The sequence below is a fragment of the Bemisia tabaci genome, chromosome 4 (assembly GCF_918797505.1).
Source record: "Bemisia tabaci chromosome 4, PGI_BMITA_v3".
Lineage (NCBI taxonomy): Eukaryota > Metazoa > Arthropoda > Insecta > Hemiptera > Aleyrodidae > Bemisia > Bemisia tabaci.
In genome coordinates, this window is record NC_092796.1 from 52817726 (window position 1) to 52832573 (window position 14848).

At 40.6% G+C, this 14848-nt stretch overlaps 1 protein-coding gene across 1 annotated transcript in view; it reads left to right on the top strand.

Moving 5' to 3' along the window:
• Positions 1–93: 93 nt before the first annotated feature.
• Positions 94–14848, top strand: part of loco (locomotion defects) — a 33914-nt gene continuing 19159 nt past the window's right edge. The window contains exons 1-2 of the mRNA XM_019047085.2: positions 94–1547; positions 3000–4139. Coding sequence (XP_018902630.1) covers positions 864–1547; positions 3000–4139 — 1824 coding nt within the window. The 5' untranslated portion in view covers positions 94–863. The remainder of the gene's footprint in view (positions 1548–2999; positions 4140–14848) is intronic.

Sequence of the window (14848 nt, forward strand, 5' to 3'; positions counted from 1 at the left end):
AAGTTGAGGCAATAACGGTTTTGAATTTGGTATTCTTCCATCACCAGTATCAACTTTCAATGTCCATTGCCCCCTTTTACCTTTTTCTTCGCCTATAGTAATTTCAAAATGGCTGAAGCAGTTAGTTGTTTATGAACAAGTTAGTTGATGAGGATTGTGGATAATTTGGAACGAGGAAGGAATTTACCCATAGGCTGTGCAAATACCAATTTAGAAATTTCCATTGTTCGTGGTGTGTAAGTCGAGTATCGTTGTAGAATTTCTTTCGTCGCGGTAATTCGTGAATTTTGAGAACGACTTCGTGTGTGTGACAGTGTTTCCGTGTTCTTCAAGTGTCATATTTCAAATTGTGTAATTGCTCCGGATTATAATCTCATCATCCTGCAGTTAGACCACTTCCAATAAATATTTTGATTTTCCCGAGAATTTTCATCAACTGAACAGTGATTGTATCAGATTAGTTGGATGATTTTGTCAGTTCATCAGTGGATAGTCTCCAAAGAAAATATTTAGCATCATAAGACATCGAGTAATCACAATTCACTTCAAATAAGTAGATTCACAATGCTAATCATGCAACAGATTACTGATACCGATTCCAGCCTTTTTGTTTGCCAGTTTCCAGCCGTAACTATTGACGCTTAGTCAATATGTCTAAATCGCAGAGTGTAGGTCATCTGAACTTGTGTTGTGCCCTTCGGCAGAGGTCCCAGCAAAGTTGGCACCAGAAGTGAACAGTACACTCCCAATGAAAATGGCTTGAGTCTTCTTAATAATTTGAAATAGTGCATTCGTAAACTTGACTTGTTCTATTTTGTTACCTGCAATTACAGCAGACGTCAGTGATACTTGGATAAGCCATAATGCACCCTGTGAGACGACGCAAAAAACGCCCTAACTATGGGGTCAGAACTGTTGATGTGCAGAGAGGTAAGAATGGCTTTGGTTTTACCATCTCAGGTCAACAGCCATGCATTCTCAGCTGCATTGTGCCAGGAAGTCCTGCTGAAAATTCTGGCCTCAGAGCAGGCGATTACCTAGTTGCCGTTGGAGGTCACAGTGTCAGTAAAATGAAACACAATGATGTAGTGCAATTGATTGGGAACACATCCGGCATTTTAAAGCTTCAAATTGCTGAGAATTATTACTCGGATAGTTCAGATGAAGATATGGTAGCAATCCGTCATAAACCAAAGTATCCACACAAATTGAAGAATTCTCCGCGATCTGGAGCTGCAAGCCAGAATCGAGTGGCCAAAGTAGTCAGAGATCTTACTACGGGTGCAATGTTTGATGAATCACTAGTAGAAGTGTCAATGTGTATGTCAAATTCTACTCCTAGATGTTCAAGTAAATCTCCCCACAAACTTATCAAATGGAAGGCTCCAGCACACCTTTTGCCACCCTTACCACGCCTCTACTTCTCAGAACCATCCATTAACAGAATGAACGGTGAAGAATATGAGCAAGAACTATTCAGAGCCATAGTTGGGTATTTAGGAACTATCGAAATGCCAAGGAAACTGCCACCTGGTTCACGTCTTCAGGTAAGGAAATAAAAACAAAGCTACCTTTATTATATTCTCTATATTTTAATCTTTCCTAATCACTCTCGTAGTATCAGTTAAAATTAAAAAGAAAAAATAATTTAGAAACTCATGCGAGTATTTTTATCGATAGATAGAGTTACCTAACTTGTAGGGAATAGGAAGGAGAAGAAAATCCTGAGAGTATCTTTTAACTGTTTCCAGGGTGTCCACAGAACTAGAAAATTTAGGAAATTGAAGCACTGCTTGAAAAACCGGGAAAAATCAGGGGATTCTATAATAACTTCAGTTAAGTCATGATTTTTCTGGGATTTGAACATTTCTCTGCAAAATGATATAGAATATGACTGTACGGGGACTACTTCTCACTCCCAAGGATAGTTTTATATTTTTTCTGATGTGCTCATTATATGGCTGAAACCTTAAAAATCAGGAAATTCAATTTTGAAAATCTTGTAAACACCCTGATAAACAAAACTGCTGGGAGAATTGCATATTTTTTTAATGTTCACGGAAATTTGCATAAAAACGTTTTATGGATTAATGATGGTCCGAGTGGGCACCAGGCAGGCAACTATTCGAACTCAGGAGTGGAGATGTGGTATCACGCCTCAACTCCTGAATGCTGCACCCTCTAACGCCATAGTAATAGACTTATTTGATGTCTTCATTCATCATGGTTCAATTTTGAACAAACACATAACCTTGTCTCTGATTCTCGGCATGGAGGTAAAACGTGTCTAAGTATTTATTGCAATTGAAATTTCTTGTGTTTACTGAGTTCTCGATTGATTTATGACCTGTCAATGACTAAACTGTGATAAATCAATACATTTAACTCACTCAGAATTTGTACATGAAGCTTGGGCATTTGTTTTGGTTTCAATGACTGAGTTAGATATCATATCGAATGGCTTACAATTAGTCACAAAATCAGTCTGTTGAGAATATGATGAGATTATGACTTTACGGGAACTACTTTTTAAACCTGTGGATAGGTTTTAAATTTTGTCCAGTTTGCTCATCACACGGCTGAAACCTGACGAGGCAAGGTATTTTGTCCTGTATTATCAAGGAAAACCTAGAAAAGTCAGAGAACTTCATTTTGAAAATCTTGTAGAAACCCTGAAGTTTCTGAAGCAAATGACACAACACCTCCATGAGTTTGCCAGAAGAATTGAATGAAATATGGGCCCTAAGATGAGTCTAGTAAATTTTTAGATCATATTTAATTTTCTGCAATTTTAAAGTATCTCTTTTTTGGGCGTGGGTAAGTTTTTCGTAATTCATGGTTAAGTTTAACGTTATTGATACCGAAAGTGTTTCTTCAACCTATCATCTCTTTTTCCAAGCCTCTAATCAATTTTCCTCAAATTGTCCTAAGTGTAATTTACTTTGATGCTTCTAACTTTTAGATATCCTGTCCATTTATGTATTTGTCTTCCTTTTTAGATTGTTCGAGGGTGTATTAAAAGGTTACGCGCTGAGAAAAGAACCCACACTGCCGTGCTAATGACTCTCTTCACTCGCAGTCTGAAATTGCAAAACCACACCGGCACAACTTTGGCCATTTACCCTGGTGAGAGAGTGACATTCTGTGGAGCGAGTTCGAATGAAGATCGTAGGCACTTTGGTGTTGTTACGACTTCCACTGGTGATGATCCTTCAGATTCTTGTCATGTTTTTGCGGTTGATCCAAGACCACATAGTGAGCACAACTTCCGTTCGCTCACTTTCAAAATTGAATGCACTATTGATACCAACTCAGGTCTGTGTCAAGAATACCCTATAAATAGTGATCCCATCTTAGCCATCATCAGGAAATTTTACGAGACTCCTGGTCTTGATGATGAAGAACCAGTCGCCAATTCCCCCCAACCAAGCCATGATAGCACAACAACTAGCAATAGTGACTCTGGGATTGGCTTTCGCGATGACTCGGGTAATCAATCTGATAGGATTCTCGTGGTCGATATCCAAAACCAGAGGCTCCATGTTCTACCTAATGAAGATAGCCCAAACTATCCTTCCAGAGAGCGTCTGACTGTCAGAGCCATGCCAGACCCTATCGTTGCGCCCACCAGTAATCGAAGTTGCTCTCCGATCAGTACATGCTCAGAAGATCCATTTAACTTGCGTGTCTCTCAAGAAAATATGAGTGTCAGTAGTGGGAAAAGTAGTCGCAAGACACCAGAAAACTCCACTTTTGATACAACGGTAAAGCAAATGGATATTTCCATGGAAAAAACAAGGTCTCAAGACGGCAGCTATATTTTCAATAATATAGACAACCATTTATGCTCTGCTGATGACATGAGTCTTGGAACCTGCAGCTCTAAAAGTCAAGATGCTTTTTTATCGTACAAACTATCGCCCAAAGTTTTTGGTATTCCATCCAATACATCCCAAAGCCTTGAGGATTTGAAGCTGCACCAAAGTTCAAACTTAAGTCGACAAGATACACCAAAGTCTAATAGTTGCAATTTGTTGAGATCTACCATGTTGATTCATCCTGCTCACTGGGGAAGTCTTCAAGATCTTCGAAGTATAGCAAATGATTGTTATGAAGACTCACCTTCAATGCAAAAAACTGTAAGTACCATACAAAACCATATTATTTCCTAACTTATATAATAGCTTGCTTAGTTCCAGATTGCCAAATGCAGTCCATTTCCCTATCACTGACATAGACTTGTCGCCGCTCGATGCGACGCTCGGAGGGGTTGTGAGAAATGGACGTATTTCTACCAAACGGAACTGTGTGCATTCTGACGTGAGCCTTGTTATGCATGTATTCTTATGGTCTCAGGGCTCATATCTTAATGCACATAGTTCCGTTTGGCAGAAATACGTCCAAATATGCCTACGCCTTGCCGGACGCCCACGTTTCACACACGGATTCTCCGTGACTGAAAACATCAAAATTGTAGTAGAACGCTCAGTAGAACGAGCCTATCGTCCCAATCGAACATGAAGACGGTGAAGCAACTAAAACTGGCGAATTTTCACATTTGATTCGTCTCAAGGACCGGTAGATGAGGTGCAATGAAGGATGTTTAATGGACCACTAGACAAGGTACGAATTTAAGCGATCTGCTCCATCTTTCTTAACCAGAATTTCACGTAGAAAAAGATCCACACAACGAAAATTACTGAAAGCAACTCCTAACGATAATATTAACGTTTTTATTTCACATTGGTTACGAGGAATTTGAACTGCCCGCTCACAAGAAACTCAAAGCTCTACGTGAGTCAATCGCGCACTACAACGGTTTCAGCAAGCTCCTCAATCGAGCGATGTTCATTTCCCACCATGTGTTGTTCAAACTATTAGCAATTTGCTATAACTGAGCCGAAGCGTCAAGATTGAGGTTGCTAGATTTTTATATCGCAGAGACTGTCATGATAACGTTTAGCGCGCGATGTGAATCACGTAGAGCATTGAGTTTTCATGAGCGGGTGGTTTGAATTCACGCATCAAGAATCAATAAATATCTTCGTAAGGAGTTGATTTCGGTAATTTTCGTTGTGTGCAACGTATTCTACGTAAAATTTTGGCTGAGAAACATGTATCAGAATGCTGAATTTCATACCCTGTCTAGTGGTCCATTATGGGAAAGTCAACAGAAGCGTATTTTCATTGATGATCAGTCGAGCCAAAATCCCGCGATAATGACGGTGAGATCATAATCGGGTTGGTAAGTAAACAGTTGAGGCTGGAGTTTCGAAATTGATGCTGGTCGGATGCTATCATCCTCATCAGGTCATTTCTCAACCCTACTTTTTATAGGTAGTAGAATTATTTTTTGGCTCCCACGTTTGCAAGAATTCCACTTTCTATGTACCGATGTTGTTTCGAAAAATTATGATCGCGTCAAAATAAAATACGAAACCGTTTGATCCACCTATTTTGGTTTGACCGAACCGCAACGAAAATACGCTTGAGAAGGCAAGAAAATCTCCACGAACCTTCATTCGAGGATTGCAGGCTCGCGTTGTACATACACTGGTTGGATATTGTGTCCACCGCACTGCGGGTGGTAAATAGGTCTGTCTGTTCTGACACCGAGAAATCCCAAAGATTAAAGCGCGCACTGTGGTGTGCATGCAATGAGTGAAGTATTCCTTCAGTCTTGCAGGCGCTACTTAATATGCGTCTCTCTAACGCCGCGCTGGCCGTGGCCGCACTGTGTTTGGCGCGATTATTTCGAACTCGTGTTAGAATAATCGCGGCATCGAATATAGGGGCTTTAAAAGCTAATGTTGTTTTTCGACGCCGTATGAGTATTCCAAATTGCCTCGTTTCTCCCGATAAAATGTATTTTCCGAGAAAAGTCAGGAAAGTTCTCTATGTTCGCTTTTTTTTTAGATAAAATGGACCCTTAAACAAGGTACGAATTTAAGCACTCCGATACATGATTATTCAGCAGAATTTTGCGTAGAACACGATTCGCACAACGAAAACTACTGAAATCAACTCCTAACCCAGATATTAACGTTTTTATTGTACATTGGTCACGGGAAATTTGATTTGCCCGGTCTCAAGAAAAACAATGCCCTACTCGAGTCAAATCGCGCACTACAACGGACTAGCGGACTACTCGATCGAGCTTTGTTTCTTTCCCACCCTGTGTTGCTCATACAGCTTGCTATAGCTGAGCCAAAGCGTCATGATTGAGGTTGCCATATTTCATACTGCTGAGACTCTCATACTGCCGTGCTATGGAAGAACGCCGTATGAACATTCGAGAGTTGCCAAATTTCCTTCGATAATATGTTTATTTTTGAGGAAAGTTATGGATATTTTTCCTTGAAATTTTCAGGGAATTCGGGTGAAATTGCGAACAAAATTAGCTGAAAAATTGGAAAGAAAATATTCATAAGTTTACCAAGAAATTCGTGTTTTATCAAAGGAAATTCGGCAACGCCTGAAGGTTCATACGGCGCTCTTCCTTGGCACGGCAGCATAGTATCGTTAAGCGTGCAATTTAGCCCACGTAAATTATTCTTTTTTCCATGAGCTTAAAGTTTGGATTTATTCATAAAAACGTTATTACCATGACGGGTAGGAGCTAATGTACAGGGTGTCCGGAAGTAAACGCACTTAACTTTCAGTATGGATTTTTCGGCTCAAAATATGACTATTTTTTCCGATACACATATGCCCGAAAACGCTTCATAAGTGAGCTATGCGCTTCCGAAGTTGCCATTTTTTTTCTTTCAAATTGATGTAACTCCTCGTTATTTTGTCGTAAGTAGCTGAAACTTGGTGTAGGGGAGTATTTTTTAGCGCACGGTTCATTTTTTGTGTTTTCAAGGACGTACGTCTTCAGGAAATAACATAAAGAGCATTCCCGGATTTTAAAATTGCGATAACTTTTTTGGTAGATGATATTTGGAAAAACGGATTACACCATGTGAAAGAGCGCAAAAAATCAGGTCCTGCTAGTGCTGCACAAAATTTTCCAGAGACGCGTCATTTCGACGCATCAGAGCTTCGAAAAAGTTTCAGATTTTCGAAGCTCCTTGGTGAGTAGGAAATTTTCACTGCAGGGACTGTAAGAATATTGCCTACGGAGCAAGGGGCTTCAAAACTCTGAAGGGTGAATCCGTCGCGATAGCTTCGGGATTTTCGAATCCCCTTGCTCCGTAAGCAATTTCCCTACAGTCCCTGCAGTAAAAATTGCCTACTCAGCAAGGAGCTTCGAAAATCTGAAACTTTATCGAAGCTCTGATGCGTCGAAATGACGCGTTTCTGGAAAATTTCAAAGCCTTTAGGTTCCAAGTGGGGCTAGAGAGCTGGCGAAAGACGCTAATGACGCTATTTGTGGGGCTTTTTCGTGTCGCGGGTCGGCGTGTTTTCACGTGGCCTGACGTTCCGTTGACGTCGCGTCGGCGCCGCCGTCGGCTCGTCCTCGTCCAGTTCTTCGCTCGTCCTCCGCCGGATCGGACGTCATCCGCCACCGCACCGAGTTTTTCTCCCTGTCACCCCCCTCCCCCTTCTTGCCGAACCTTTATTTTTTTTTTTTTTTTTTTTTTTTTTTTTTTTTTTTTTTTTTTTACCAATTTTTATACTCCATTTCTTAAATTCGAAACAGAAGATTTTCATTTTCCCCTTGCGACAGGAACGGAAAGCAAATAAATTTTAAAAAATTCATTTTTCATTTTTTTTTCTCGACCAATGAAAATCCATCAGAAATGCATCATTACTTTTCTACGTATATTTTTTTCGGCTTGTTAGGACTTCCATAAGTGTGAGTGGGGAGGGAAAATCTGAGTGTCTGGCACAGTGGCCACAGATTGTGTTTTTGACGAGTAAGTAGTGAACATTCGTAATTTTCTCGAGTTTTCTCTAAATCGGATTAAAAAAAAAAAAAATCGATTTTCGAACTAAACCAAACGAAAGTTTGTTTTTTCCGTGCGTTCGGTTCGATGGTTTAGATCTGAATCCAGTCGGCACCAGCGAAAGTTTCGAGTATTTTTAGTGCGATCGAATCTTCTCATGGATATTTTTTTCGTTCGTCTTTTTCAAAAAGACCATCATGAATTGTGCTGATAGACATTTTAATTGTGACAGGAGTAAATGAAAAACCCACCGAATTAGTGAGCGACTCATCGAGTGCGGGCTTCGATAGATTTGACTTGAACTAGATTTATTTCATCCAATAATTCTTTTTCCTTGGATTCGGCGAGCGTCGCGTCATGTCGGTCCTGGTTTTGTTTTCCGTTGAGAGTTCTTTCGCCGGAGTTACTCGCGTGTTTTCTTTCGACGGCCGTGTTTCATTCTCGGGAAAGCGATTCGAGATGGAGCAACACAGGTCACAAGCGCTCCTGCGTGGCGTGTTATTCTGTTATTGTTATTAATTCGAGGTGTCGGCCGCAATGATGTGTGGACTCACTTGATGTCTCAACAAAATCGGATCTCACCATCGCTCGCATATTCGTAGACCGAGACTCGGTAGTTTTGGTGCACTCCACTCCTCCTTGCGCGGTTATGTCGTGGATCGTTGGACATCAAAATCGAATCATCTGATTCACCTGATGCAGGTACGGAATCCGCCAATTTCTACTAAATTTGTATCCTTTCCAAGGCGAAGGAACGCAATTACATTCCAGCACTGAAAAATTCAATCAACTATGTCCATCAATATTTCCTATGAATTTATCTGCGCAATTCCTCACCAAAATTCTGCTGATTTATGCACTAGGGAAAACCTAGAAAAGTCGATAAATTCTAATTCTAAATCTCAATGCAATTACATTCCAGCACTGAAAAATTCAACCAACTATGTCCATCAATATTTCCTATAAAAAATTCTGCTGATTCATGCACTAGGGAAAACCTAGAAAAGTCGATAAATTCTAATTCTAAATCTCAATGCAATTACATTCCAGCACTGAAAAATTCAATCAACTACGTCCATCAATATTTCCTATTTTATCTGCGCAATTCCTCACCAAAATTCTGCTGATTTATGCACTAGGGAAAACCTAGAAAAGTCGATAAATTCTAATTCTAAATCCCAATGGCCCCCAAGAGGTTCTGGGTGGCAATTCTAGAAAAGTTTTAAAAGCAAGTGCTGCAATTAATAATGATTGTTGGATTCGCAAGTTCTAATTTACATCGATAAGACTTGTGAATTAATATGGTGGTAGAAAATGAGGAAATACCAGGAGCGAAGAAATAATTACGAAGTTCCCTAATTTTTCAGGGCTGGGCGTAATTGTGAGAGTTTTCCAGGTTTTCAATAACTTGTCACCCTGTTGAAGATCTCGCATCATGCTCGAGGATCCGGGCAATACCTCGAACGACCGTTTAAAGAAACAGTTGAGATACTTTGGAAGTTGCCAGGACTGCGAAGTTTTGTGTATATTTCTTTGTCGCTCAGAGGCATTTTAGCTCCGCTGATTTGCTCTTTAAAATTATCTAATTTCATGAGGCAATTTTCCTCAACATTTTATTCGAAGTTACGTGAATAGGACTGCATTTTGTAATTAAGAACTTCTGCCTCTGACTCATTTTAGAAACAGCACGCGTGCTACTCGTTTTCCTTAGCATATAGGTGCTTTTATATGGATGAGCCAGAGGTAGTTCCGTACTGGAAAATGTAGTCCAATTGGACGTATTTCTGTCAAACGGAACTAAGCGCCCTAGGGGGAGGAAGGTAGCGGGGGGTTTGGATTGGCGGCGGAACCAGGCGTCGGTCTCATTCCGTCCTATACTCGCAATGCTTTTCCATGGCGCTTTAGTTCCGTTTGACAGAATGCGCTATCCGCCATTCTAAATTCATCAAAAGGAACTCAATTTGGCGCTTAGTTCCGTTTGACAGAAATACGTCCGATTTGAATTAAGAGAGCGGCGAAGCTGCGCAATCATAGCAACACTTAAATGAACATAAGCCCGAAGAGACATGATAAGTTGGCATGTTTTTCGTTTTCATATGATGGCCTATCAAGTAAAGAGGAAGAGTAAAATAATTTTTTGCGAGGGATCATACTTTGTATGCCTGGTGGGCAGCGGGGCCGGGGCCGGTCATTCCTCGTGTGCGTCAAGTGACGTGATGACGTCGGAGACGGCAGTATTCAGACGCAGGGCACGCGTGAACCCATCAATTGGAATGGACGCCGCGCGGCCCGGGCCATGACTCAAACTCTGCCTCTTTAAGTGATTGATCAACTTCACGGCCATTTCATGAATCGTCCTCATTTCAAAAGAGACGGCGCAGGATTCATCCAGCCACTCTTACTCACTTGGGTGGTTAAATCCCCGATTCCAACCGAAATTCTCTTCCAATTCCGTTAAATCGGAGTTTACGGATTCCATCGAAATGAGTAGATCAAAAAACATAAAAACACGAACCCATCGACCACGATTTCACGGACAATTGGACGTACATATTTTTCTGTCAAACGGAACTGTGTGTATTAAGACATGAGCCTTAATCGAAAAAAAACTGTCATGCTTTTGACTAAAGCAACAAATTTTAAGGTTTCTGAGCAAAATATCTCGACTTTTCTTCAGGGTAGGAAAAAATTTAAAACTTGACACCCTGTCTGAAAATATTTTGTCGCTGCCACTTCCGCGTCTAATGAAATTTGATTCCAAACAACCGGAAAAATTCAGTAATTTAGGATCCCTAAGTAGAGAATTTGCAGGCGTCTGAAATTTGATAAATTTCGTGTTTAAGTGGAAACTGCTGAGTGGACTGAACACCCTTGGATACCCTTGGTTCATGAATTGAACGATTACCTATTGGAGAAGATATGACAAAATGATCTAATCTGCTAAATTAAGTGTGTTTAAATAGGAAATGCCGCCAGATGACGTCACTAGGCGGTGCATTTTCTCGATTTTAAATCGATTTTTGTACTATTTCCCATATCAGAAAAAAATTATAAAAAATACTGGGAAATCAGCTCTTCAAGCACTTCCAGATGAAGCGATTAAAATTTTGCATGCAAATTCTCCATTCTGTGATTGAGCGACATTGATTCAAGTTTAAGAGACTTCACTGAAAAACAATTCTCGGCGTTTTTACCAAGGTCCGTTGGTACCTTTACCATCTCACTTTTTTTTACCAATTATTGGTAATTTTACCAAGACAGACTGGTAAAGTTCCCCAAAAACCGGTATTTTTACTGGTTTTTTTTCCAGGTAAGAATACCACTTTTATTGGTAATCAATTCCCGGTAACTTTGCCATTTTATCTCAGTAATTCTACCACAGTCGATAAAAAATATTGGCGTTTTGACCAAGGTCCAGTAAGATTACCGAGAAAGTTCAATAATTTTACCGAGATTTCTCGGTAAAATTACCGATTCCGTAAATGGTAATTTTACCACGAAAAAACTGGGATCAAATAGAACCCTGAATTCTTGGTAATTTTACCCTTTTCTTAGTAAATACACCGATATATTTTTTTTCAGTGTTAAAGCATGTATGACGTCACCTTCTCGTGGGGTAGGTGGTTGGAGGACCTTATTGCGGAGCGAATAAACGGGAACTGCTCTAAGCGGAACGGGGCGGGCGGGCGGCGCTACTGGTTATTCCCAGGCTCGTTTTGATTTTTTCCCCTCTCTCTATGAAAGCGTAGTTGCATTATTAAAAGCTCTCAAACTTTCCTTGTTCACGAAGAGGGATGGGATATGGGAATCGGTGAGGTTGAATTATGCGAGCAATGTCGGGAGAAAGCGATTCCTGCCGGAGGCGCGCGCGCGATGCCGCCGTGGTAGGAGGGGAACAGCGCGCAATGGGAGGAGGCGCCATGATTACCAGGCCGAAGACAATAAGACATGGACATCTGATGAGATTCTTATTCTGCCGTGCTAAGGAAGAACGCCGCACTGGAAAAAAACATATTGGATCTGGAGTCCAGACTCTTGAAAACGTCGACAAGAAAAAATACTCTTGATTCAATCGGATTTTTCCTTGAATCAAAACGAAATCCGCTTAAATTAAGAATCCGCTTGGTTCTTGATTTAAGCTAGATTCTGATTGAATCAAGAGTAATTTTTCTTGTCGATGTTTTCAAGAGTTTGGACTCTAGATCCAAATGTGTTTTTTTTCCAGTGCGTATGAACATTCGAGAGTTGCCAAATTTCCCCAGATAAAATTTTCATTTTTCAAGAGAGTTGTGATTATTCCTTTGCAATTTTCAGGAACTTTAGGTGAAATAGCGAATAAAATTATCGGAATAATGGAGATGTTGCATGTGTGAGGAATTTGCGATTTGACTCTTGATTCTTATGTAAAAGTTCGCGAGAAACACGATGCTGCCACTGGTTTTCACTGAAATCAACTCCCAAGCTCAAAAAAAGCTCTCAAGTTGAGGCTAAAATGGAGGGGATATCCCACCCTACCCTAAGAGTCCACCTCTACATCAAAACAAACACTCCATGCAAAGATAGGGAGCAAATACATTGACAGGGCTGCCCCTTTATTTGGGGATTCCAAAACTGAAAACACGGCAACCCTGTAAATGTATTTGCTCCCTATCTTTGCATGGAGAGTTTGTTTTGATGTAGAGGTGGACTCTCAGGGTAGGGTGGGATATCCCGTCCATTTTGGCCTCAACTTGAGAGCTTTTTTTGAGCTTGGGAGTTGATTTCAGAAAAAACCAGTAGCATCATCGTGTTTCTCGCAAACTTTTACACGAGAATCAACAGTCAAATTGCAAATTCCTCACACATGCAACATCTCCATTGCGAAGAAAATTATCGGAATAATTGGACGGAGTTAAACAGAAAGGAACCAAGCCACATCGGGATCGAACCGAGAAAAAGAGGTTTAAAGTTTGGCTCCTGCATAAGATTCAATGTGAAAGATAAACTTCGAGTTCAATTTCTGCAAAATTTGCCCCAACAAAAACTTTGAATTTTTGGCGATAGATAGTAGAGTAGTGGTTGAGTTCAAAACCACTCATAACTCAATTTTTTCAAAAATGTGGGTTGGTTTCTTTCTGCTTAACTCAGTCCAATTGGAGGGAAAATATTCATACGTTTACCAGGAAATTCATGTTTTATCAAAGGAAATTTGGCAACGTCTGAAGGTTCATACGGCGTTTTTTCCTTGGCACGGCAGTGTTACGACGAGACCTGCCATCCGTGCTCCCGTCCATCTTTACCCAATCCAAGAGAGCAGTCACACCGAAATATTTTTAAAACTTTTCTTTCAAAATTTAACCAATCCGCGCGCTCAGCAACCGACGCGACTATTTCAGTTAAAACAGGAACATCCTTCCTGTTTTGGCCTGGCGTTCACTGCATGGAACGCATCAAGTTTGAGCCAAGAAACCTAGATTTTTAGTTGCATCCTCCATAAGGTCTATCGACTGTTTTCGAGTATTTTTCCTCTAATTGGAACTTTCAACAGGAGCGGACTTACATCGTAGGTTCAAAACTGCGCTCAGCTAATTTCTTCACCCAAAATGTTACTCGGTTTGATCCTGGTAAACTCTGTATTTTTGTCAAAACCGCGAGTTGTGAGAAAGAAAGTATGAGTGCGGAAAAATTAACGTCATTCCAGACGAAACGGGAGTAAGTCGACATTATCCCGCCGAAGATACCTGGTACTGCTGTCTCGAGTACAGTGCCACGCTTTTTGCCTAATCTTGTAATGGACCACTGGACAAGGTACGAATTTCAGCATTCTGATACATGTTTTGTGACTAAAATTCCACGCAAAACACGATGCGCTTATAGAAAATTACCGAAATTAACTCCTTACGAAGATATTTGATGATTCTTGATGCGTGAATTCAAACCACCCGCTCATTAAAACTCAATGCTCTACGTGATTCACATCGCGCGCTAAACGTTATCATGACAGTCTCTGCGATGTAAAAATCTGGCAACCTCAGTCTTGACGCTTTGGTTCAGCAGTAGCAAATTGCTTATAGTTTGAACAACACATGGTGGAAAATGAACATTGCTCGATTGAGAGGCTTGCAGAAACCGTTGTAGTGCGCGATTTGACTCGCGTAGAGCTTTGAGTTTCTTGTGAGCGGGCAGTTCGAATTCCTCGTAGACAATGTGAAATTAAAACGTGAATATCTTTGTTAGGAGTTGGTTTCAGTAATTCTCGTTGTGTGAATCGTGTTCTACGTGAAATTCTGATTAAGAAACATGTATCAGATTGCTTAAATGCGTACCTTGTCTAGTGGTCCATTCGTTGGTCGTGTGTTTAAAACCTGGTTCAAAACGTATCTTTCCGTGAGCTCGGAACTTCAGATCCGGTGACTGAAGAATCGCAACGTTGGTGCGTGATTTTGGTACCCTCTCGCGAGGTGGTTCTAAAGAGCGTTCGTTCCGGGTTTCTCTTTTGATTTGTAGCCTTTCCCCAAGTTAAGTTGTCATTTTATTATGTGTTCTTGACTGATTAAGTTGTTCTTCGTTCTAAAGAAGGTTCGATCTATCGAGAACCAACGGATCTGATTGGTCCAATTAGAGTACCTATATTGAGAGAGTATGGCCACTTGGCCCCATGGAGAGGCTTAGGACCCAAAAATGGCGGTGCTTTGTTTTGGTTTTTGTGGATGGCAGGGGGTCATTGCCAACTTTTGACGGTTATCACCAACCGCACTTGCTGCCAACCTTACTACATCTAAGATAATTTTTCTCAAAAATTGAACACGATTAGCCTTAAAAATATGTAAAGATGTCGCAATAGTGCATTTGAGTAAATTTCTCGTTACGATAAGCAAAGAAAACTACATTTTGAGTCATTTTGCATTACATTAATTTATGGCGTCCGCCATTTTTGGGTCCTAAGGGCTCCATTTAGCCTAAAATGGCTTAGCCAA